General features: G+C 34.2%; 1 protein-coding gene across 3 annotated transcripts in view; it reads left to right on the plus strand.

The window, feature by feature from the left end:
* Dcc (DCC netrin 1 receptor) overlaps positions 1-26,377 on the plus strand; it is a 1,095,765-nt gene that overhangs the window by 773,705 nt on the left and 295,683 nt on the right. For all 3 annotated transcript variants that reach the window (XM_005372942.2, XM_005372943.2, XM_005372944.2), the window contains exons 9-10: positions 4,408-4,562; positions 24,607-24,755. In XM_005372942.2, the coding sequence (XP_005372999.1) occupies positions 4,408-4,562; positions 24,607-24,755 (304 nt within the window). The remainder of the gene's footprint in view (positions 1-4,407; positions 4,563-24,606; positions 24,756-26,377) is intronic.

Raw genomic sequence — 26,377 nt, forward strand, 5'->3', positions numbered from 1 at the left:
TACAGAGTATTTTAATGTGATCTCACTTTAAAGTGACAGGCAGCTTTTTGAAAAGTGATACATAAAATTAAAATGTTTATATTAGATCATGGCTGAAATCCGCTGGCTGCTCACATTAAAGAAAGTAGCAGTCAATCTGAGGTAGCACTGTTGTGTAGTTGGAAGGACATACTGATATCTAGAAGGTATTCTCATAGCACAGGGGTAGTGTATTTGCTTAGTCTGTGTTTCACCAATCAATAGCATAGAAGCGTTTTCTAAAGATGCCTTATTCATACTTCATGTGAGACTGAGGGAGTATCAGTGTCCCTTTTGGTGAATATAACTTTTGTGGGTGACTATTGTTCATTCAGGATACTGGTAAGAAGCTGATGGACATTATAAGAACTTGAAACACCTTTCTCTTATAAAACCCAGCATACTTTTTTATGTATAGTAGGTATTTTCACTCTATGATTTCCAACGTTCTTATTTCCAAATTGTCTCCTTTTTTTCTGGGAAGAATGCCTATTTAAAAATTAGCACCAAGATAACATGGAAATGTTTGTTTTATCCAATTTGTAGTTGTAAGAATAACATCAACAGTATGTAATATAGCAACCACTGTAAATTTCTACCATTTTATTTTGAGGTCATGTATCATTTCTGTTGTTTTTGTGTTGTTTTGATTTGTCATTGTTGTTTTGTCAGCTTTTTAATTTTAAAATAAAAAGCAGAACATTTGCTTTGCTTATAGATGCCTCAGATGTTTGGACAAATCTGATCTTTAGTGAAAACTACTTTGTTAAACATCTAGAAAAGATACCACAGATAGAGTCATTGCAAGTGAGGGAAAAATCCAATATTCCAGTGCTTTCCAAATATGGTCCCGTCCCTTCTTCTCCCTTAGGACCTCACATCTGCTACCTAAAGTACGCACAATGTGAGTGTACAAGCCTGTTTCCCCCTTTATACTGAACAATATTAATACTGGATTTAAAAATGAATCTCCACATGTTATTCTCGCCTACTAAATGAGTTGCTTTTGGAAAATACGTTGTTTTACTAAAACTCACTTTTCCATCTATAAAATGATGATGATGAATCCATTATGTCTATATCAAAGCTTCATGGTGCACTATATAAAACCTCTGCTAAAAGAAAGTACTGTAACTAAAAAATTTAGAAAAATTCCTATACCCATTTACTTAATCTTCATAAGATATACACAGAAATACATAAATCTGATTATGAGTATTTTTAATGTATTGTTATTTTAGTTGTACATATTTGTGGGCCACTGTGCATAATTTCATACATTTATATACAATGGTAATGACTCCATCTCCTTAAAGATTTTATGTTTATATTAATAAATAATATGTGTACATTTTATGGGGTATAGTGTCATATTTAAATACTAGTATACAATATGTACTAATCAAATCATTTCCCTGTCTTAACTGTCTGGTTGGAGTCTTCTAGATCCTCCTAGTTATTCATAAAATATAACAATTTATTAAGATTTATAGTCAGCTCTTTATTCTCTAGGATCTTGGAAATCATTCTTATCTAGCCATTTCTTTGTATGCACAATCCAGCTTCCTTCTATTGCTCCTTCCTGTCACTTTCCAATACTCTAATAGTCACTGTTCTGCTTTCTGATTGACTATTTTTAAGCATCCAAAAGGAGAATATACACCTGTAGTCTTTCTGTATCTAGCTTATTTCACTAACATAATCTCCAGTTCCATCCATTTTGCTGCAGATGAGGGAAGTCACTACTTTTGTAGGTGAATAACATTCCTTTTTGTATACACAGTTTACCATGTTTTCTTTATTCATTCTTTCACTGAGAAGCATCTATATATTACGAATAATACAACAATAAACATGGAATGCATGTATCTTTGATACGCTGATATTTCCTTTGGGTGTCACAAAGGAGATAGCTAAATTATATGGTAGATCTATTTTTACTTTTGTAAAGAATCCTCACAGTATTCTCCCTAATGGTTGTCCCATCCCTTTCCATCAACCATGTATCTGAGCTTGCTCTTTTCCACACCTCATCAGCATTTGTGTTTGTGTGTGTTTCTTTTTCATAATTGCAGTTCTAACTGGGATGACGTTACATTTCATTGTGTTTTTATATTTGCATTTTTTTGCTGACTAATGAAAGTAAGCATTCTTTAAAAATTTTATAGCCCGTTTGAACTTGTTCTTTTAAGAAATGTCATTCTTTATGATTTGCTCAGTAAGTAATTGGATTAGTTGTTGTTGTTTTGTTGAGTATATTTTTGGTCAGGTAATGTAAATTTTTTTTTCATTTTCTATGGGTTATTTCTGCACTCCATTGATTATATTTTGCTATACAGAATCTTATTAGTTAGATGCAATCCCATTTGTCTATTTTTGCGTGTGTTTCTCATACTTTTAGAATCTTACCCAAAAGAGAATTCCCTACACTGATGTCTTCAAATGTTTCACCTATGTTTTCTTCTAGTAGTTTTTATAGAATCAGATTACATATTTAGGTCTTTAATCCTTGGAGTAGAAGGTTTTCTTTCAGAAAGCAATTTGCTGGCCTTAACAATCAGTCTTGCAGAGTAAGTAATGTGATACGTGACATGTTGAAATAGTACTTTATCTGTTTTAAAGTTATTAGTGACTCCCATTCAGACCCTTCTCCTGACATATAATTTAAACTTCTAGCACCATTGTACTTCTTTTTATTTTAGAGAATAAAAAGTAAGTGAATATCCAACCTTAGTGTATAGTGAGGCTCATATAAGGTCCTCTCTCTTTGTAAGAATAACATGTCCATGATATTATATTTATAATTTCAGCCTTTTAAAGTATAGAATTCTGCAGTATTAGGTGCCTTCACTTTTCCCACAGAATCTTATATTCTCCACTGAAAACTATATCCATTAAACACTAACCCCTCCTCCACTCTCCACCAACCTCCAACAGTGCATATTTTAATTATTAGTAGTATTGAATAAAATTATGTTAATAAACAACAAATGACTTCTAAGATCTATAATGGTTCAAAATTATGTCTGACTCATAAATCATAAAAAGATGTTCCTCATTGACAGGCAGGTTATTTTCTTTTTCCTATCTCTTCTCTAAAATTCTTGTGAATTTTCACCCTTCCATTATCCACATATACTCCTAATATATGTCTACCTCATGCTGTAGGAAGAGAACAGGGAGAATTAGCTTCGTGCAGTTTCCTTAGGCCAAATCTCGAATAGCACATATAATTTATGTTCAACCACAGCTTGCAAAGTGTGGCTTACAAATATAGTGTCGCACTACATGAAGAAATGGTAGGATTGAGGACGGGTTTGCCAGTCTCTGCTGCATCATATTAAATGTATACAAAAGTCCAGAAATCTCCATTCATGCACTTTGGAAATTTTTTCTAGAAAATATAATTTGCTCTGGTAAAAAAAAAAGATCTCATTTTGTATATATCCAAAACTAAGACAAAACTCCATGACAAAATTAAAATGTACACATAATTGCACTGATAGGTAAGAGATATGTATGATTAAAAACCTTAAGAAATAGTTGAATAGGACAGGAGATATTTTTTCATGTAGTACAGTAACATGTTGAAGACCCATGGAGATATATCCACATTGAGAATAATGTGCATCCTTGAAGAATACTTTAATAGTTCTCATCCTTACTTATATCAACCAAGCCAGAGAGTTAATCTTCTCTTAATGTGAACTGTGAATCTTACCACAATCACCTTAATTCTTTTGTTTGTAATTTGGAGGAAGTTTTTAGTGGCAAATGTGTTGAACATCCACAGATGTGGCTTGAAACACAAAGGACAGCAGACATTTGCTACTGTTTCTTTCTGCAGAATGAAGTTTCCTCCTTTCAATAACTGCACTTAAAGTAACCACAGGAGTCCCAGCTCCAGACAGACACAGGAACACTTGGCGTCTACATTTGCTTTTCCCACAACGAAAGAAAATGCACAAATGCATTTGTTGGCAAAACTAACAAAGACCAATTTGCGGAATGATCATAAACATGATTCCGGTCATTAGCCGGATGTTTACAAAATGCATCTTCCTGTCTGATTTCCAGATGTTTCTTCTCTTTATATGGCCATTTTGTTGTCATGAGCTTTGAATTCTAAATTGTAAAGTGTCAAGGGAAGAATTTAGTTTGCAAGTTTCTTGAACTCCCAAAACCTTGCAACATGGATATTTATAGGTTCTTCCTATTTGTTTATTTCCCATAGTAAGCCTCTGTGGTCTCAAATTATATCCCAGAGTTATCCTTAAACGAGTTAACACACTTTTTTTTGGTTACTCATTACCCTTGTACAGCAAGAAAAGATGGGGGCTGCAAGTATTCATTTTAGAATAATCCATTTCTGCAACTTTGGCTTCCTAGGGAACGAGCATTGAATACAACCCAGCCTGGGTCCCTGCAGCTTACCGTGGGAAACCTGAAGCCAGAAGCCATGTACACCTTCCGAGTTGTTGCCTACAACGAGAGGGGACCGGGGGAGAGTTCTCAACCCATCAAGGTGGCCACTCAGCCTGAGTGTGAGTATAACGAGGGAAGGGCAGAACAGTAATTAGACAGTGCTTGCTTTCATCGGCAAAATCCTTGAATCTTTTGGTAGACCTTTCTGAAATGGCAAAATGGAAGGAAAAAGTTTGAACCCAGATATTTAACCTGAAGATTTTGAGAGGTAAGATGACTTTATAATAAAATATCCTCCACACTTAGGCCACGTACGCATAAGGGCAAATCATGGCCTGCAAAGGCCTAGCCTGCTTATTACAACTTTATAGGATCATGTCCTGAGGAGGTGACTTACCTGCCAAACAGTGCTTCATCATCGCTAGTGGGTTTCAGCTTTCTCCACTGATTTCTCAAAGTTTCTAAGTCTGTCTATGGAAAGTGGATGATAGAAGGTAATATTATAGATATCTAAATTATGGGATTTATTAAATAACTTACATGTGCACTGAATGTACCTGAGAGGCTTTCAAAGACAGACCGAACATCCAGAAGTACAGGCAACTACTTTCATTCACAGCTCATTATTTTCTCACTTGAGTCACTGTATTAACCTACTGATCACAGAGCAAGTTATAATTCAGTGATTTCCACTGTTATAAAGGGCAAACACCCAAATTGTTTACTTGAAAATATATCTATACCTTACCAACTTTCATTTTTTCTTACAAATTTTAGTGTTTTTTGAAACAATAAATTACTGATGAGTAGTTTGGCAGCTTTGCTGTTAAGAAAAATTATAATGTAAAAGTTAAACTCAGTATATGGGTAATTGTAACTAGCAGACTTATTTTTGACATTTGATTCATCTCTCCTCTACTTTTTAAATAATGCTCCCTTATATTCATGTTTGTATTATATAAAGCTATACTTTACTTAAAAAAGAATTGGAAGGCTATGAAGTACAAATTAGAAATATTCCAACTGGAAAATGGGAGGGAATAATCTTTGTGTTGAGTTACACCTTGGGTGAGTAGAATCAGCATGCCAAAAAGAAAGAGCAGAACAGGACATCTGAGTGCTGCACGATGATTTACTCTCACCAAATTCCTCCTCCTTTCTTCTTGCCCACCTTAGAAAGGCTAGATTGGGTTAGTCATCTTTGGAAGGAGGAAGAACTAAGCTTTACAATCCGTGCCGGTGTTTGCCTCACAGAAAGAACATCTGAGCTAGTAACTTCAAAAACATGAAATGCATAGGTTTCAGACAGGCATTAGGAAAGGCAGGCTCCCAGAGAACCCGGGATAAATAATTTTCAGGACCCTCTACAAAGCAAAATTCAGGTTTTTGTTAAAAAATTTTATGGAAGTGTAAGACAGCTGTAACAGAACATTAGCCACTCTAAATGCACGGTCTTTCTAAGCCCGACAGCTTGTACCACTTCCCAGGTTGAGAACACTTGATGCTGCCTTGCTTCCGGGTTTGTGTTCATTAGAATGTTTATTGTTATGTGGATTTAAATCACTAAATAGTGCAATTTCAGCTTCACATCATCTCTGTCAACATAGAATTGAGTCATTAATCTCTTCATTGATTTGATCTTTATATTTCATTATATATGTGTATATATAGTCAATTACTTTTATGAATATTTGATATTCTAATAAAGCTTAGTAAAAAGAAATTATATATGTACATGCACTTTCTCTCTATATATATATATAGTGAGGTGTGATTTAAAAATATGGTATATTTAAATAAAAAAGCTTTTTACACTTAAAGATACATTGCTATTAGCTATTTTAAAATGTTCCCCCTTGATTCAAATGCACTTATTCCATCATTCTTGTCACTTCCTGAAGCAGTTCTGAAAGTTCATTTTCACGAGTGCCTCTTGTTATACTGTCCTAGCTATCTCAATGTCCTAAATGGTTTCAAAACATTTATCTTTCATGACCATTTTGTGTGTGGGGACAAGCCATAAGTCCCAGGGGGCCAGAACTGGTGAATTAGAAGGATGAGGATGCACCACAACATCGTGGTGAGCTACCTACCTATTGTGTGGTCCTCAGCAACCACATTTACTGTACTGGTCATGAGACTTCATAAAGACATGAAAGAAGACCTCCAGAAGTGTTTCACAGTGGCAAGAATGCTAGGAGAAGTGTGTTTGTTTAAACAAAAGCAAGGGTGGTGTATTTTGAGTAAGATGAATGGAAAGGCGTCTTTTGCTGTACAAATTTTTAAATTTAAACATTTACCATATCGCTTGGTCACCACTGGTATATGCCACATTATTCACAAACTGACTTAAAAAATACCTTAAAAATCCTTCAAAGAAAACTCTTGGTCAATTTTCTATTATTGAAATTTAACTTTAAAGTTAAGCATGTGTATTTTTAAAAGATCCGTTAAGTAAGAATTATGTGAATTCTTTACTTTTAAACCTGATATTACCCTTGAATTGCTTTAATGTACTTGGTAGACTTAACTGGCCAGGATTACACTGTTTTTCTGATAAAAATCCTGGATAGTGAGCCTTGTTTTCTAAGAATGATAGCATTTTTTCCCCATCAATACCATTGTTTCTAAGCACCTCATTTATAAAAGCAATTTCCATGTTATTTTCCTCACTTGTTTCCTTTTAAAAATGCCAATATTTTCAAATCAATACACAGAAAAACATTCTCCTTTTGACATTGATTACTAACAAAAATACTTCATTCTATAAAACACTTATTCATGATATAGCATTTTGGGCCATTTTTAACATAATTAACTTTTAAAAATCAGAATATTTGTACCAAAGGTAAAGCCTTAATTGTGTAAGACACAATGATAAAATTCAACGTATAAGTATGTTTCATGAAGAGTTACTATATTCTCAAAGAGTTACTATATTCTTAAAACTCATTGAAAGCACTTTAGAAAAACGTACTTATGTAGTGAAGCAACAGTACTTATGCATCTCAGAAGGTTCTAGAAAAAGCAAATATTTTAAAAAGGTGATAATAAAAAAAATTATAATAAGGAAACTTCTTTGCTCTGGGGCCTATTATCTCTGTAGTGGCTATGGCATATTATATAGCTAAAGGGGTTTTTTTGTTTTGTTTTTTTAACAGGATCTCATTCTGTAATTCAGGCTGGCCTTGAACTCTGTATATAGCCTAGGCTGACCTCGAGCACATGGCAATCCTCTTGCTTCACTGTTCATACTGCTGGGGTTGCAGGAATGCAAAACCATGCACTACCATGCCCATCTATAGCTCAATTTTTGTATCTAAATTATATTGCCCTCACCTCCTCAAATCAGTCTGATACTACGAAGATACCCATCTCATGCTGCACATCATATACGCCTTCATATTTTCATCTTTATTAACAAAATTGTTTTATTAAATTACATTATTTTAAATCATTGTACGGAATAAGATTTTTTTTTCTCTTAGAGGTCTTTGTATATTTGTTCTGTGACTTAACTCTGTTTTGTGAGTATTATCATTGTCTAATTGATCTCTTACAGAGTAAATAGGTAGATTAAGAACAATTCAACCTACATAAGCAGACCAAAATGAATATGTTTTACATGTGCAGAGCAGTTAGCTAACTCCAATCCATTTATATGCCAAGTACTCTGTAGCTCCCTTGCTGTCTTTATGGCAGACATTAGGATAAATAAATTATATTATCATGACTAAAAGGTGCTGCATGTGTATTTTTCTTCTGTTAACACCAAATGCAGCTTTGGCAACTGAAAATATTACTAGAGACAAAAATGCTTTTCTCGAAGGCTGCTGAATGATACACCAACTGGTGAGGTTCATGGAATGTCCCAAAGATCCTAGCAGTTCTCTTCCCTTTTTTCTTTTTCTTCTCCACTTTGTAGAAAGCTATTTTCTTTCCTTTTAGAGAAAGTACAAAGGCAGATCTTATTATTTGGTGAGGCTATTAAATTTAGAGGTAAGAGAGGGGAGAAAAACATGTCCATGAATATTTCCCTCTCTGACAAAATGATCTTATCTCTTCAAAATGAGTCTCATCTGAGTATGTATTTGGGTGCTTTTTTTTATCACTGTTTTTCCAAATGTGATGCAGTAATTGTACACGAAGATTACACAGCTTTTACACAAATTGAATTTCAAGTTTTTCATATTATTTGAAAATATCAAGTCTATTATGACGACCATATTTTAAAGGAATTAAAACCCATGGAAAATGTCTGAAATATAAATCAGCCAGCAGTGCTCTCTAAAAGTCCATACATTTTTATAGTAATCATTTAAAGAGATCAACAGTCCAAAATCCAGTTTATGAAATAATCACGTGGAATAGAAAGGCTTGATTTATATGAAGTCTTGTGTCTTCTGATTATATCTTCTTTTTGCTAAACCTTTGCTCTTTCTCCTCTGCCTTTATGGCGTATAATTTATCCACTGTATTATCAACCAGGATTTAAGTCCCAGCCTGCTTAAGATGTCTCTAATCTTTTCATACCACATGTGGCAAATTTTTGAATTATTATTTGGGGTCCTATAAGATGCTGTTAAAGCTGTTTAACCATGAAGGAAATTAAAATGGACCACATACAGGCTTGAGGGCTTGAGTTAGAATAGGAAGCTATCCGCAATACTATAACCCAATTACCTACAAAATCCCTTCATATTTAAGCTTTTTAAGTGGCATTTTTAAGTCTATTATATTCTTAACACTAAAAAGATAAGTAAAAGCCACCCCCATGTAAATGACTTTAGAATGCATTGTGTACAAGTATAACTGTATTTACTTTCTCCCTCTTTTTCTAGATATTTTAAAATTATAATGGGACTCTGCTTGTATGGTGGTTATGGATAGAAGAAAGAAGTTCAGATCATATTTCTGAATATTATTATATGTATCCTAGAGCAGCTCTCTTAGCCATGGAGATTCCTGTTTTCTGAACTACGGTATTAAATTGGAGGAATCATTTACTCAGCCTGTTCCTTGGTTGTGAGAGTGAAATGTGATGAGGTAGGGAAATCCCCTGGGTCTTGCTTGACTTATAGTAGAATGCAATAGGAAGACAGTGCCTGATTGCAGCAGGAGCAAAGGAGAACTTAATTCCTGCTGCAGTATACTGACAAAGTGGGATACTGGCCAGGTTAACTGTCTAGGTACAAATAATTAAATTAAATTAAATTAACAGACTGGAACTGGTTCAGTAACTGCACAACCAGAACTTTAAGGTACCATTAATCCTCCTTTACACTTGAGCAGAATGGTGCAAACTGTCTTGTCTTCTAAATTTGTATAATATATGTATCTGTATGCCTAAGTAAACTCTGGAGTCTTTTGATCAGAAAGCACTATACTATCCCATAAACCATGGTCATGGCTTTGCCATTTTATTTTTTTTGTTGACTGGTTAAAAGATCAGTAGAATCTGGTTTGTACTTAATGTGTGATGGATATTTGAAACAATTTTATGTTTATTTCAACATGATTCTACAAATTCATTGGACCACATTGGTTCTTCCCAGTTTATTTATTTTATAACTTAAGCTGCTTTATGATTGCTAATCATTCTTCAAGGTGACAAGTAAATATTTCTAGTGACTATTAAGGCAAAGTTGACCATTAGCCAGTTGAGTTTAAGCTGGCTATGTGGTTACAGTCATAGCTAAACATCAAAGATAAACATTAATATTTTATCTTCTGTTCTTTTCCTTTTGTAGCATGCAGACATACTGACATTATTTCAAAAAGTATCTCACTGCAAAATATTTTCTCCAATATTACAAAAAAGATGGTTGGCATTAAAGGCTTATGGCCTTGCATCCTTAACAACAGAAGGCTTAAAGAGAACTATTTGGATTTAATGATCAATTAGGCAAAGTATTATGCTTTTTGTATAATGGTGTATGTTAGTACATGAATCAGAGGCAGGCTTAGGAGGATGGGGTATTTAATTACCACTAGACAGTTCAAAGCAATTCTGAATCACTGCAGTCTTTTTTGATTCACTCAAAAGTAATTATTTTGTGCTAAGTTTTAGAACTATATTGTACAATAAAGTACCAATACCCACGTGTCTACTTAAATTTAAATGTATTGAAATAAATTAAAATTTACAATTCAGTTTCTCAGTCACACAAACTACATTTCAACTGCTTGATAGCATTTACAATTTACATAAAACTAATGAAAACTGAGAAAGAAGATGATTTGGAAGGTATGTGGGGAACAAATCAGGAATTCTTTCCTTCATATGTTAGGTCTGACTGTCAAATATATACAGATAATATTTATTTAATTAGTCTGTGGGATTAAAGCATGTAACACTTCTTTGAATGTAAAAACAAAAAAAGAAAATGCCACCTACAGTTAGGTCACTAGCCAGCAAAAAGCAATATTTAGCTTCTGATAGTGCAGAGAGGACAGTTGCTGGAAAACCATGGGAGAATTTCCTATGTCATCAACTGTAAAACAGCTGCACCCCATATGTGCTTAATGAATGTATGTAGTGCCATTCACAGAAGATGCTCAAATACTTGTCAGTCACTGAGGACCATCCTTTGTAGAAACCTTCCTGTCAGGTTCTTGAAGGGAAATTTGATGTGACTGATACTGGAGAGGAGAATTAACTAAAAGAAAACCTTACAGTTACAGCCCAGTATTCAAGCTGCCAAAATATTCCAAAGAACATATCCAAAAGGAGAAAATCTGTGCCAGTGTAACTATGAAGCCAGAGCCGGCATGTTTTCTGATGCGTACTTTGCCTATGATCATTAGGTGGATTATTGATATACGATGGAATGTCAATTTAGAGAAGATCCGCAGAGATGACTCATTGTTTTGTGACTGCATCAGAATTATACAGGCAGAAGCCTAGCTTGGGGCCGAGTGATGGCCACAGAATTAAGGAAACATTTGTCTTTTCACTTTCAGCATCCCATTCCTTTACCCCTTTTCAAATCTTGGGGAATCTTAGATTTTCCCATAAGCAACCAGATATTTACCCAGTGGCTCTAAGACTTCAAAACTTGTATTGAGTGGTCTCAAACATACTATTAAATTCATAAAGAAATTTGACATAGTAGCTTCTAGCCAGTGAACTTTGCAAAGGACAAACTTGGAGACCAGGGAGCTAAGGCTGGCCACAGGGATGGATCAATAAACTGGGGAGAGGGACCACAAGGCCTCTGTCTATTTATGTTAAAGATCAGGATCAAAATAATTGCAGTTTCTCTTCCTGAAAATAGAAATGACAATAAACAAATAAACAAAATACCTGAGTTCCACACTGAAGTATTATCTATATTTTTATGTATTTTTGAGGAAGTAACATCCTTTTGATCAATCTGTTCTTATAAAATAGGAATCACAATGCCTATTTCATTTACTAGGCTACCCTAACAAGTCATCACAAACGAGGTGTCTAAAAACAATGTGAACTTATCATCTCCCTATTCTGGATCTTAGGCATCTGGAATCCAAGTGTCAGCAAGGTCCTCCTCCCTCTAAAGGTGCTAGAAACAAAGCCTTGTTTGCTTTTCACTAAATTCTGATAGCTGCTTGTAATTCTTGGCTGGTATCTACACCACTTTGATGTCTGTCTACATCTTTACATGGCCTCTCCTTTATGTTCAAGTCTCTGTGTGTCCTTTCCTCTTCTTATAAGGACACCAGTCATATTATATTTAGCATTCACCTTAATCCAGTGACCCCATTCCACATAAGATGGCAATCTGAGGTTCTACCTGTACATGAATTTAAGTGTCCTAGTCCAACCCAGTGTACTAATCTATGCATGACACATTTCAGATTGTTAGATGAATTAAATGTCATCAGATTAAAGAATAAGTGAAGTATGAAGAACATTTCTTTCTCTCTCTCTATATATATATACACATATATATTTAGACATATTATATATAGACTTTTATTTCATTAAGTTACCATTTTCATTTAAAGTCATTTAAATGCTTAGGCTATCTAAGGTGACTGTTAAATGAACAAAACCCAGTAGAATCAGAGTTTCCTGAAATTTCCAGTGAAAATTGTTGCTGATTGGACCACATACTTACACTTCTACTCTTTGAACCTTAGCTGATAAAACATCCAGGACACTGATGCCAACATCTGCCATGTACTGAATTACTAATTTACGTCATTACCTTAAAAAATGTCGACCTCAGCCCTTAGAAATTTTCTACACCTATAAAATATTTGAGCAAGAATGCTGGCTGAACCTAACTTGTACATTAATTATGAAATAACTAATTGTCCAAAATTATGCTTTGAAACTAGGATGATATTCCTACTCTGTGTGTGTATGTGTGTGCATATGGGTGTCCATGCATGCACACAAACTCATTAAAAATGGCAATTTTGAAGAAATGGAAAACAATCAAACATTAACTCCTCTTTAATAATAGTTCCTTAATAAGTTCAAATTCTTATTACTTCACCATTGCTAAGAATTAGTTCAGAAAATACAGCAATGACTGCACAATTTTTAAAATTTCAGTATTATTGAGATTAAGGTTGATTATGCTAACCTCATACTGAGAAACATGCGAGGCACATAACTTCAGTTCTTTGTCATGAATCACTTCCTTGATCTCAACCCTCAGTTAACTTTCCTTGATTCAAATCTCCTTCCTACTGCCTTGCAGTGAAATAATAACTCATAGTTACTACTTTTATTTTTCCAATTAGTTTTTAATTTAATCCTGGATCTTCAGAAAAATACTTAGGACTCTCAGAAATGAACCCATCATACTTCCAGCATTATGTTTTATCATTTAATATGTATTTAAGCACAAAACAGTGTAATAGATTTATCCCTAATGTTTTAGACTATGCCACAGCATTTACATGGAAAAACTTTATTAATTTTATCATTTTATATGACTTATTTCATGTTGGCAGTGTTCTCATGGCATTTGGGCCAACTTCTTTGAAAATACTGAATTTCTTCCTATTCCCGTCCGAGAGTTTCTGAACTACCCTACTGGCATTGCCTACATCTGCAATGTTTTGTATGGTAGCCACCAGCCACGAGAAGATATTGAGAGCTAGAAATGTGTCTTCCCAGAATTGAGGTGTACTTTAAGCGTAAAACACACAATGTGTGTTAAATATTTTGTATGAAAATGGGTAAAACATACTACTTGACTTCATATTATGTTTTGAAATGAAATTTTAGTTATATTGGGTTAAATATGTATTATTAACTTTACTGATTTCTTGGTGTCTGGCAGAAATTTAAGTTACATAGAAGCATTTTTGCTTATGTATTTAGAGTAGATAATGATAGCTTTCCTTTTAAATCTTTGTGATTTTGCCAGCCAGGAAGAAGTCAGGAAAGTTTCCAGGCTTACACTAAATTAAGTTTCAGAGTTATTTAAATGGAATCAGTGAATTTAACAGGTCTCAAAAAATAATTTCTGAGAGATTTGCCTAACATTCATTTCTCTTACTTTACTCCATAATTACTCAACATTATAATAACAGCCTCTGAATATGAGTTTTAAAAATGTCTTTGCAATTGGACTAACACTTTATGGCACCAATGGAAATAAAAACGAAGAAGAGTGGGCTGGGGAGAGGAAAAAGGGATATTTTGATCCAAAGCACACATCAGTGTTCCTAAGTTCAGTTTTATTTGAATTCACTCTCTAACTTCTGTGAGATGATTTACTGCTGAAGTCTGTATTCCTGCTGCTATCTCTGAACAAGCCCAAATCTTCCAAGTGGTTAATAAACTTCTTATCTTTTGAATACTGAAAATAAAATAAACTTAATCCTCAGGGTAGTTCAGTCAGCAGACCGGGAGCCTTTCAGATGCTTCCTAGAGATACAGGACAACTGGGTTTTCTGCCTTGTGTGATTATCAATCTTTCTCTTGCGTGCATGTGTGTGTAAGGGCGTTAAAGGTGCTTCTCAATGATAAATGTCAATAGAATCACAAAGTGAATATTAATTTTAGGATTGTCAAGGTCAGTTGTACGCCCAGCTTCATTGTTATTGGAACTTTTACCATTGCTAATGCTATAAAAGATATTTAATCTTGGGCTCTATTTTCCAAGTATCAGGGAAGAAATTTAGCAAACATTTTCAATATGCATACGTATTTCTCAGAAAGAAGTACCTTAGCAGTGTTTGATCTGCTAATTGAGGTAATTATTTAGAGTGATTTATAAAAAGATCAAAAGGTGGGTTTAGAGAAGCTAAATTAGGTAGAAGTGGAACAAGCAGAAGATCAGAAGGCCTAGAGCAGGGCTGATATTCCTAAAACACGATTGACCATATATGGAAAAAGAAAGAAACTGCAGGAGAAATACATAAAAATGTTTTAAAAATTGATGATGAAGCCATTCATAGAAGTAGGTATGAAATGAACTAACCCAAGAATTTAGAAGTAAACACAGGAGAATATCCTAGGTCATAACTGTGTGGGGACAAATAACCAGCAAGATATTGCTATACATAGTGAAGTATCTTGAACCCAATATGGTGCCAAAAGTGTGATAGTCATACACTCAGAGGGCTGTATCCACACAACTGCATAGTATAGTCTAATCTAGTGTTTGCTGTCTCTGAGACAATACCAAAAATTTCCCAGTTATTCAGATCATCACTCAGAAGTCATTCCCAGGGCCTTTTATCATTTTCATTCCCTTTCTTCCAACCATATTCCTATTGCATTTGTCTTCTATAGAGTTCTCAAATTCATCTCCTTTTCTTCATCTCCACTTCCATCATTCTAATTCAGTCTGTTAACACCCATCCCTTTTTTGGATTACAGCTTATCCTACCAACTAGTCTTGTAATCCCCACAAATGCCCCCTCAACTCACTTACTATATGGCAGACAGAGCACAGAATGCTAAAATACAATCATTTCTTTTTGAATCTTAGGCTAATGATCAAAATCTTCCAAAGCCATTTAAGGCATAGCCTATTCTGACCCATGGAAAACTCTCCTGCCTCGAGCTCTTTCCCTTTAGCTCCTTGTTGCCCAGCCTCCTTCAACTATGAATTGAGTGGACATTGTCTTTGGTCCTCTCATTAATTCTCACAGTTGCTGGTACACTAAAAATAATATTTCTTAAGCATTTCCTTTGTGCCAGACATCATTCATAGATAACCTATTATTAATCTTTACAACAAACCTACAAACTAGCTACTGACATAAACTTCATTCTTTAAATAACCAAAAATTTAAGCTCAAAGATGTTAAGTAACGTGATTGGGCCACATAGCCTGAGTGAAGGTTCTGGATGTGAACCCAGAGTGTCTGCTCTGGAGGTTACACTCTGCACTGCTGTTTCCTATTATGAAAGATTTATTAGATGGGATTTGATCGCATTTCCTACATCAAAGTCGACTAGAACGCTGACTTTTGTGAAACCTATGTGTTAGGAAAATAGAGTTCTAAATTTCTTCTTTAATTTATAGTCCCTCCCCAAACAGCCAGTTTACTGAATGCAGTTGCTTATCTTTTAAAGCTTGGAAATAAACAATACATTTCCTTCCCAATGAGATGGTATCTTTTAAGGTAGGAATTTTGGGAATTAAGTAGAAAGATCTGTTCACTTCACTGTCAGAGAAAGATTGTTGCTTCCTTTTCTTCTAATAAACTACAGCAGGGCTCTTTTATAAAAAAAAGAATCTATACATGTCATTTATGGCTCTATTAAAACTACAAGCATCAAATATCGATTCTTCCCACACTAACCACAGTACAAGCCAACTTTGAGAAAGATTGCTAGGATTTAGTTACATTATCGCCATGGGAAACACTTTGGCTTGTGCATAAGCTGAAGACACCTGCTTCTCTGAAACATATCTATTCATAGAGAGCTGAGATTTTTGTGTGAAGAAATACAATCTTGAAGTACATAGGAGTCTCAGATCAGTGTAAAACAAGCAAGTGTCCAGAAAATGCCCTTCCTATGGGTGTCTGCTTGTGACACTTCTATAAGAATTAAACATCAGTTTATGGTCACCATGTAAAGCACATATAAAAGGTATTACTTTTCTCTGTAATTGTCTAGGGGGGAACCCAAAGTATAATGAAGCTTAAAGAACTTCATTTCAAGGTAACAATATTAGCTACCATATAAGTTGAATATTTCCTTTACTATGTAATATACTATTTGTGATATATAAATCAGAAACTCTAGAAAATCATGATTAGAGTATATATGAACTTGTCTGAGGGATACATTGTTATTAAAAATGAAAAGTGTTTTAAATTCAGGATTCAAAATTAAGATTTTTTTTCCTCTCAAGATTGGTCTTTCTCCCCAGATAATTTCCACATTTTCACTCTTTCTGTTTAAAACTTCTCAAAAGTTCTTGACAATTTCATGAGAAATTCTATTGAAAATTAGTTTCTTTTATGAACACTTCTTCCCAAACTGAATTTTTAGACAAGCATCTTGGGAAAAACAGGTGCATTTTTACGTTCTGTTTTTTTTAATGTGTTTCTTATTATTCTGGTATATGTTTGCTGTACATAAAGATTGTATTTACTGTAGAGAGTTTGAACATGTGCATAACACATCTTAATTCATTTTTTGTCTCCTTCCCCCTCTCCCTCTGTGCTTTGCATTGTTTAAGTATCATGAGAGACACTACACTTTGCTAAGATTGGTGGAACGTTATTTGACTTGTTGATGGTGTTCATTAAATAGAAAAACAATACAATGATAGTGTGAGGCTTTGGGGAAAAGTGGTTTGTTTCCTCAATAAGAGATGCACTATACCATCATTAATTCAGCTCACCTTGAAATTTTTCCCACTAATTTTACTTGAAGTCTTATTGTCTGAGATCCTTTTCCAAGCAACTGGTAGCTTTTTCTATTTAACAATTTGTAAATTCTATTCTTTAAAAGCCAACATCAAGGTCACTACCTAACAAACTCTATCGTACTGATGTTTCTTGGCTCATTAGGTTTGTCCTTCACCCTTGAACAAGTCTATGCTTTTTCACTCAGGGATAATCTTAACTGTTCTTCAAGACATGTTCTTGACCAAACTTTCCCAGCCCATTCCTCATGGTACATTGGTAGGTATACATTTGTTAGTTCTGTTGCTAAAATTAGTATGTACCTAACCACCTGTTCTTAGCCTTGATCATATGTACCCTATTATTTAACTTTAGGTGTTTTATATGTTTTTTTTTTCTCTATTTTACTAAGATTTTTGTTAATTTCACAGCTTGGGGAAAAAACACTGAATGCTCAGCACATAGAAAGTGTGATTAAGCTTTAAAATCAGCTAATCATGGTAGCTAGTGACCAGATCCAAGCTACTGGGGGATACTTTAAGAGTTAGTATGATTCAGTTTATATGACACCAAACCTTCATTAGTAGTAAATATTATATGTATAATTGAGCACATCTGAGTAACATTGTTTTTATCTTTAATATTTGGTATATGGTATTTTAGACAGTTTTCTGAATCATAAAAGAGTTGATTACACATTACATAGAAATCTCCAGTTTTAATAGTCTGAAGTCTTAAACATAAACTAAGGAGTCTTTACTATGCTAGACATTGCCCTTGCTCCCCAAAGTAAATTCAAATCAGTTGCCATACTTCACCAAGATATATTATGTTGGTGTGTTAGTGAAACTCTGAGCTACTTTCTGAAAAAGGCCTTATCTTGAGGTGAGTTCCTGTAATTTTGTTATCAAACCACATTAACTTCTAGGTTAAATACAACAAATCTACTTTCAAAATTATTTCTTCATTATTCAGAACTATTATAGCTGTTTCTATTAAGATACCAAAAACATCTGTCAGTTAATGTATTAGTTTATATTAGTGCATATTTTTGGTTATAAAAATGCTATGTATAAATTATATATCATGAGTATCACACACTTTATATATGCATCTATCTACATTTATTTGATATATAATATATATAATACACACACACATATATACAAAACGGCATCAGTAGGTATATCTATCATGAGTTGAGAGATAGCACTTCTTAAAACTAAATGTAAAATGAGCTTGGAATAGCTACTTTCTCCAAACCAATCTTGTCAGACTCTTATCGTTTTGTAATTGAAACCTACTTCTTAGTTTTTACTTCTTCCTTGCCAGATTACTATTATATCCCCTAACTATGTAGGGCTCAGTCAAAAAGGGGTTTCTTTATGTTAATAATTACATTGCCTGAAGGCTTTTTGATGTTGCATACCCCATACAGAATAGAAACAGATTTCATAAAAATATCGTTAAAGTTGTTAACTGCAGGAGAATAAAAATCAAGGAGGCAATCAAAGCATGTACTTTATTATCAATAAATGCAAGTAGCTTCAGAAGTGGTTTATATTTGAAATTATTCACTGAGGCAACCATCAGCAGTACAAACTACTGCTTAAAGCAAGAAAGATTTGTGGTTTAAGGCCATTCAGATCAGTATAGATAACTACTGAGATTCTTTGTTATCCATCTTTAAAATTAGAATCAAGAATATTTTTAAATTAGTCAACAGATAAAGATTTGAATTATCCTCAGAATTCTGGCCTGAGATGAAAGCACATGAATAATAGTTCATTATTTGAATGACAACACATATGGCAGCTTTTTTCCCAAACTGCTCCTACTTTAGTCCTTAAAGAAGTAATAGCTGTTAAATTGGTGATTTAGAAACATTAGAACTCATTGTACTACACAGTCTTCTGGAAAAAAAAAAAAACTTTAAATATTCAAATGCTCAACTACATAATCTCTGACACTAGAATTTATCTTCATTTTGGACTTCCAGCTGAGAACCATCACTATAATGACTAAGAGACATCAGCCTCATGCAATATTATAAGACGGTGGTGTGCTTTGATCTTTCTAAAGTGTTTCCTTTGAAATATTGACATTCTTCTTTGGAAAGGACTATTTAAAATTCCAAGACTCTTTTAAGAAATGTATATTTGATAAATCACAATTTAGGTTTTTATCAAATGGCAATGGTTAGATATATATTTAAGAAAAACAAACAGAAAATAACAGATTAATTTATGTATGCTGTATTACATCATGATCACCAGAAACAGTAATATGTTGTAAGATTTAAAATATTTGGCATATTAAACGATATGAATTCAAATGCCTTTGTAATATTCAGAAATTAAAAAATGGGTACTTAGTTTAAAGATTTAGTCCAGCTTTGGGGATACAGTACAAGTATTTGATCAATAATGGAAGATATATCTTTGAAGCCACAAATTGCATATTCCTCATCATAACTAATTAAAAATCACTACAAATGACTTGCTGATAATCACTAACTGTGAGAACTAACAGAAATCAGTGTTTTCACCGAGTCCATTAAAAACTACCATTGAAAGAAACTACAGACAATGCACATTACAAAAATGTACCTATTGCAGTTTTGAAAATCAACACACAATTTAAAGGAGTTCATAGATTCCTTGATGTCAATAACAGGTCATTATCATAGAGTTACCATACCTCCTGACTCTCCTCTATAACTAACTGTATCTCCTTAACCATGAAAACCAGCCCCTCCTAACCCACATCCACACGTGCATACACCCTATCTTAAATATGATCAGGAATATGTAATTAAACATACTTAATTAAAGATCTGGCTAACTTTCACAAGTCATTTTGGGATTACTATGCAACAATTCATCATAAAGTGTTCATTATATTATAAATTTATATATATATATTTATAGTCAAAAATTACTATTTCAGGGCAAATAGTGACATGTAATGCATCTTATTTACTCGAACATAACTATTTAATTTCATTTTAGATACAGGTGCTAAAATGAATTTCTATTGCAATGCAATATTAAATCTAAAAAGGTAGTCGACTAGCCTGACATTGATTGATGAGCTACTTGCACAGATTATTCATCTATTCTTAAATCTTTGTTCCTTGAAGAACTAGGTAACTTGAATGGAAATGGAGAGAAATTAGATGCAGTTTTCCACAAAATTATTGTCCAACTGAGGGGATCAGTGGAGACTATTAAAGACATCTTAGAAATGATGAACAGTTAAGCCCATTAAGTTTCTTGACTGACATTCGAAAATGGAATGGAATGGAAGGCAGAAGCTGTTAACTGTATTGATTTCACATCTAATTCCCAAAGTTGGACATCTTTGAGTTCCCTTTTTCTTTAGCTCTCACTTACAGCTCATACATATGTGATGTATCACATATGCAAAAGTTTACAAATCTCACTTGTGTCAGTATTGCTTGGAACAGATGCATAAATATGTATAATTATATATATATTCATACATATATACTTTTCATTAATATAAAACAATATGTTGTCCATACATATATGTTAGGGCTATCAATCAAAGGCGAAATACTAAGAAATTCATCAAACTCAATTTATAGCACTTTTGTGAAGGAGAATAACTATTTAAAAACATAAGTGAAACGAAGAATATTGACACTAGTGAGATAGACTGTGAAGAAGACTATGCCACATACAGGTAGTATTTGCTCAAAATCAGAGCACTGATATGCTCTCAGTAAAATATACTGTGTACTTTGGTAGCAATCTTTTGATATTTTACATATGTACATATATATTCAAATGATAGGATTATGACATTTTAATTTTAATATCTGAGGATATTAAAATCTACCAATACTATCAAATCATAAATAATATTTTAAGACAAAATAGTTAAAATAGGAAGCAATTTGATCCTGAAGAATAATTCTGTTCAGGAAAAAAGGCATTTGGAAATTTAACCACAACAGAGAGAATGGGAATTAGCTCTCAACTGGTGAAAGCATATACATTGTTTATCAATACTTGAACTAAGTACGCTGAATGTTGCTTTTCATTTCTGAAAAGGAATTTATTAACATTTATTATCTCTGCTTGAAATCCTTCTGTAAACCCAAGCACTCACTTTTCCATACAGTTGCCAATGAGCATTAAGAAGGCACACAAGTACAATGAATGAACAAATGATTAGGATTAGTATTATTGGTTAGTGTTAACTGAGTCCAAATTAGGGTACTTACTGCCTGGAGTTCTGTGATCAACAACAGTCAAACTACACACATGCAAAGAAATTACAAGGTAGACAAAAAGCACACAGGTGTACTTGCATGAAATATACTTAGATGCATTCACCAACTTTAGTTCTAATGAGGTGTTTAGGAAAACACTCTTTTCAAATCACTTTTAGCAACAATGCTGCATCAATACAATCAAATGGTTTCCCTGACAGTGTGTTTTAGGTATGTGATCTGTGGTAAATTTGGTAATTGTACATGAAATCATTTATTCCGCATGCTCTTGTTGAGTACTTTCTGTGTAGCAAGCATTGCCCATGGACATGTTAGAAGATAGTTGATCCTATTATTTGGAATATTAAGTGGAACTTTCTGATCATTTTTCTTGGAAAAGCCAGGATACTTAGCCCAAGTGGCTAGGCTCGGCAGAAGAGAGAATATGATCTATAGTTTGCTCTTAAGGAAATACTTCCTTGAGCTACAAATATCCTTAGCATGTATTTTTCCCCCTGATTGACACAAGTTCCCAAACCTCAATGATCTTCAAAGAATCATGGGTAAACTGTGCATTCCCTTCCCTTTGCAACCATTCCCAAGTCTCCCAACATGCTCCTGCAGATCTCATTTTCTCAGACAAGCAAATGAGCCATTGAGAGCTTCTATTTACCACCACATATAGTGCCTCAGAAAACTGAGGAGCATGGATTTCCTCCACGGCAAAGTTGCCCCCTACTCTGCATCTGAGGGGTCAGATAAGGAGCCAATTCATTTTCTTCTTTGCTGTCTACTCTTGGAGACTATTTGAATTGATTCCCATCATGTTGTTTTGTTCAGATGGGATGGGTGAAGTGAAACTTCCAAAACATTGCCTCCTTTCTTCTCCCCAACACGTGAGGCTCACAGTCCTCCTGGAATTCTCTTCTGGAAAACAAGATCCAAGCCCTATCCCCATTCTCCAGTGCATTACATACCACAGCAGGAGTGAATTTAATCATGTAAAGACCTGAGTCTTAGCTCCCAGGTTAAGTCATATTCATATCTCTAGTTTAGTCATGACAGAGCAGAAGGGAATGAATTTGGTTAGTAATTCGTACAGCATAGGACCACACCTGTATGCTCTGCACCAGCTCAGAAACCCGGATCCCTTGCATTCAGTGTTTATGAGTATTTTACAAACATCATCAAGTCTCAAGGCTGTCACTCCTCTGTCTTCCTTCCTTTGAAGAATAACAAATTTCATATTGGAAATGTCCCTCCTTGAAGTGTTTACACTGTTATTGTGAATAATCATTAAAAAGGAGAAAAACACTGTTTGCTTTGCTTGTTTAAAACACTGTCCTGTGACAATGCAGTTGAACAATATCAGTAGACAAGTTTTTTATTTGGCTTCATTTTCTCATGAAGAAAACATCCGCTTTATTACAATACAGATCTAATTATGTCACTATAAACTATGACACAGGGTGAGATTTCTTGTTGTTCAATATTGTCTTCTAAAGTTATCTTTCTCAGATTTTATTGGAGAAAAAAAATATTGTTTATGGAAAAGTACTGAGATGGGGACACTCATAATGTGTTCGCCAAATTCAGCTCTTTTGCAACAAGGTTTCTCACTGTGGGAGGAAGAACACGGCACAGAGGAATGCAAAAGCAAGACCAAACATTTTAGAGATGGAGTGGAATATACATGAAAAGTGCTTACAGCATATGTATCTTTACATCCAAAAATATATACATAAGTATATGAGTGTATCTACATGCATGCATGTTTCTTAGCTCTGTTAACCGAAAAGACCTAAAAGCAGAAACATTGACAAGGAGCAATTAACACACTTAGCATTCCAATCTTTGTCTTTAACCCCATTGCGTATTTAAAAAGAACCAGAAATCCTTGGAGAAATGTCTGATTCCAGAGATGGTGTAGGATCCAGATGAGCTGGAATAAAAGAAATGCTCCAATAAACAAAGGGGAAGGTCACTAAGAACAGAGCAACCAGCTAAGCAACTAAGGCTCCTGAGCAAATCTGGTACACTTTGAACAGCAAAATAATTCAGGACATAATGAATTAGAGATTTGAGAAAGGAACTCGTGTTTGCATTGAGATAGTAGATACAAAAATAGAAATATTAGCTCTTAGAATAAAAAAATAAGCATTTCTGAGTCATAAAAATACATGGACAGAAGTGTTTTGATTTAGTGATTGTGGACCTGTGCTAATTGTATTAACAAGCACGTTACATATCCTTGATTACATAAGGTATTAGTAATGAGATACAAGAGAACACTACAAAGTGAAAGTAAAAATGAAATCCTAAATATTATCTAGAGGACCCCAAATCAGGCAAGATATTAAATTGCTGATTAAGTTATTCTTTGTACTTTTTTTATTTTAAAGAGAGTAGTAAATGAAAAACAAACAAGCAAACAAAACAAAACAGAAAAAAGAATAGCAGCATACCAGTATCATAAACATAAACAAACCAAAGTAAGAACATTTAAAGTGATACAGGATTTCAAGACAAAAATAATATGAATTAACAGTGGTTGTTATATTACATATCGGATTGCTGACTATATTAAAGACAATGTGATTTCAAGACAAAACAATATGAATTAACGGTGGTTGTTATATTACATACCGGATTGCTGACCAAATTAAAGATAATGTGATATGTTATCTATAACTGTGCTATTTGAATTAAAGTAGAATTAGATGTTCAAATACTCTATTTTATTTTTCTGCAGCTTTAATAACACACAAAGATATACTAGCAGAGTAGAAAACTTCACAAACTGTGAATTTAGATTCAGATTCCCCTTCTTTCCTATCATTATCCTGTTCACTTGTGTGCCTTGACCAGTCTTTTTAACTGTAAAATGAAAGAAACAAGTCACTTATTACAAGCTTTCTCTTGACTTTAAAAATTAAATGATTCTAAGATTTCACTATTTCATTATTTTATATTTATGTTTTTATACTGATATTCCTTTTGGCTCTAAAAATAGTGTATCTTGCTATTATTTCCTCGAGTTCTACAGGATGTAAGTTTGTTCTGGAAAATCAAACTCTCTCATCCTAATCAATTTCTTTTGTACACAGTGCAAGTTCCAGGGCCAGTAGAAAACCTGCAAGCTGTATCTACCTCACCTACCTCAATTCTTATTACCTGGGAACCCCCTGCCTATGCAAATGGTCCAGTGCAAGGTTATAGATTGTTCTGTACTGAGGCATCTACAGGAAAAGAACAGGTAGGTAATGGAATGGGCCACACAACTTCTATCTGCAGGATAATGCTAGAGAATGAAGAGCAGATCTGACTCAGTTTAGAATTTAGCACATTCGCTGAGTAATTGATTAGTTATAAATCACTTGTTATTAGAACTGTTACCCAGTTTAATTGAATTCTGGTGGTAAAAAAGACAAGTGGACAATGAATTGAAGTCAATAGAGATCATGCCAAGTTTTGGGTTAAGCTTGGGCCTGAATCAGTAACCACATGTCTATTAACCCACATGGTTTCAGATGCATTTGAACTTTCAATCCTTCTCCTAGGAGATATTTGCCTTTATATGAAATTGCCTTGGCCAAACTGCTCTTTCATTCTCATATATTTCATAATAATTCCCTTCTTTTCTCACCATCAGGCTCTGAACTATGGTTTTTCACTGTTTCTATAGAATTTGCTTGTAGAAGCCTCCCCTCCTTTTGCTTTTAGTCAGTGATTAGCATAGATGCTGCAAAGAGACAAGTTAGTTGTTCATGTAAAGAGTTAAGTTTTTGGAGAGACACATGAAACTTGGCATCTTTATTTTGTGACATATATGACTATTAAGATATTTACTTTCAGATTCTCAAATTCATGTGGAAGAGATATATATATAGCTAAGTTGATAGACAGGAAAGTGGGCTCAGTATATCACAGTTCTGTTTTGTGAAGGTTACCAAATGTTACGTATTACTCATGTTACCACATAACTGTATGATAGGGTTATTTTTTAATTTAAGGTATTTTGCCATAGTCCTATCCGCAAATAGTTGAAGTCCAGTCCCAAGCTATATGATAAGACAGCATTACATGAACTGCTCCTACACAACCTTGCTCTTTTCCTAGCTGTCCCTGCAGTACTTTTAACTCTGATTTTTCAACTGCTGATACTTCAATTACTGATTCTACTCCCTTTTGTGTCTATGTCAGCCCTTCCATAATGCATTTTACAAATCCATTTAAATAAGTTCAAAAACAGCATCATCATCCAGGGTAAGTGTTAGGGTGGGAAACACTCTGCAGAGCTAAATGAGGGATCTTCCAGCAGTCACTGGAGCTAATTTCCTCAATGACCTTCACCTTCAATGCTTCCTTGACTGTACCTGTGAAGTGAATCTGGGAATAGGTTCAACCTCCATCACAATATTTTTGGAAACAAAAATTGTGGCAAAGTACCTGACAGTGTCAGCAAGCAAAGGAATAATTCTGTAGTTTCTTGGTGAATTATCCTATCCTATTATTCCATTTGAGGCACAAGAGCAAATGTGTTATCAGGGATTTACAAGCCAGCTTCTGCCTGTGAAAGTTTTGGTGTGGGTGGAAAAGCCCATTCCATTCTATATATTGGGTAGGGTTAAGGAAATTAGAACTTAATGGGTGTAAAAATAGTCTGTTGCTACTTCACAAGGAGTCTGCAGAGTATTTTGGCTCTAGTGAGGGCGTATGTATTACAAGTAAGACTAGGACAACTCATCATAAGGCTAGAGGATAGTTTATGTGAGTAGTTATGTGACCAAGACTCTACCATCTAATTCACTGATTGCACAGAATTGCACAAATGGCTGCCATTTCTGCTTTAATGTACTTCTGTAGTAACAGTTTGGC

The sequence above is a fragment of the Chinchilla lanigera genome, unplaced genomic scaffold (genome assembly GCF_000276665.1).
Source record: "Chinchilla lanigera isolate Chin_1 unplaced genomic scaffold, ChiLan1.0 scaffold00001, whole genome shotgun sequence".
In the NCBI taxonomy this organism is placed as follows: domain Eukaryota; kingdom Metazoa; phylum Chordata; class Mammalia; order Rodentia; family Chinchillidae; genus Chinchilla; species Chinchilla lanigera.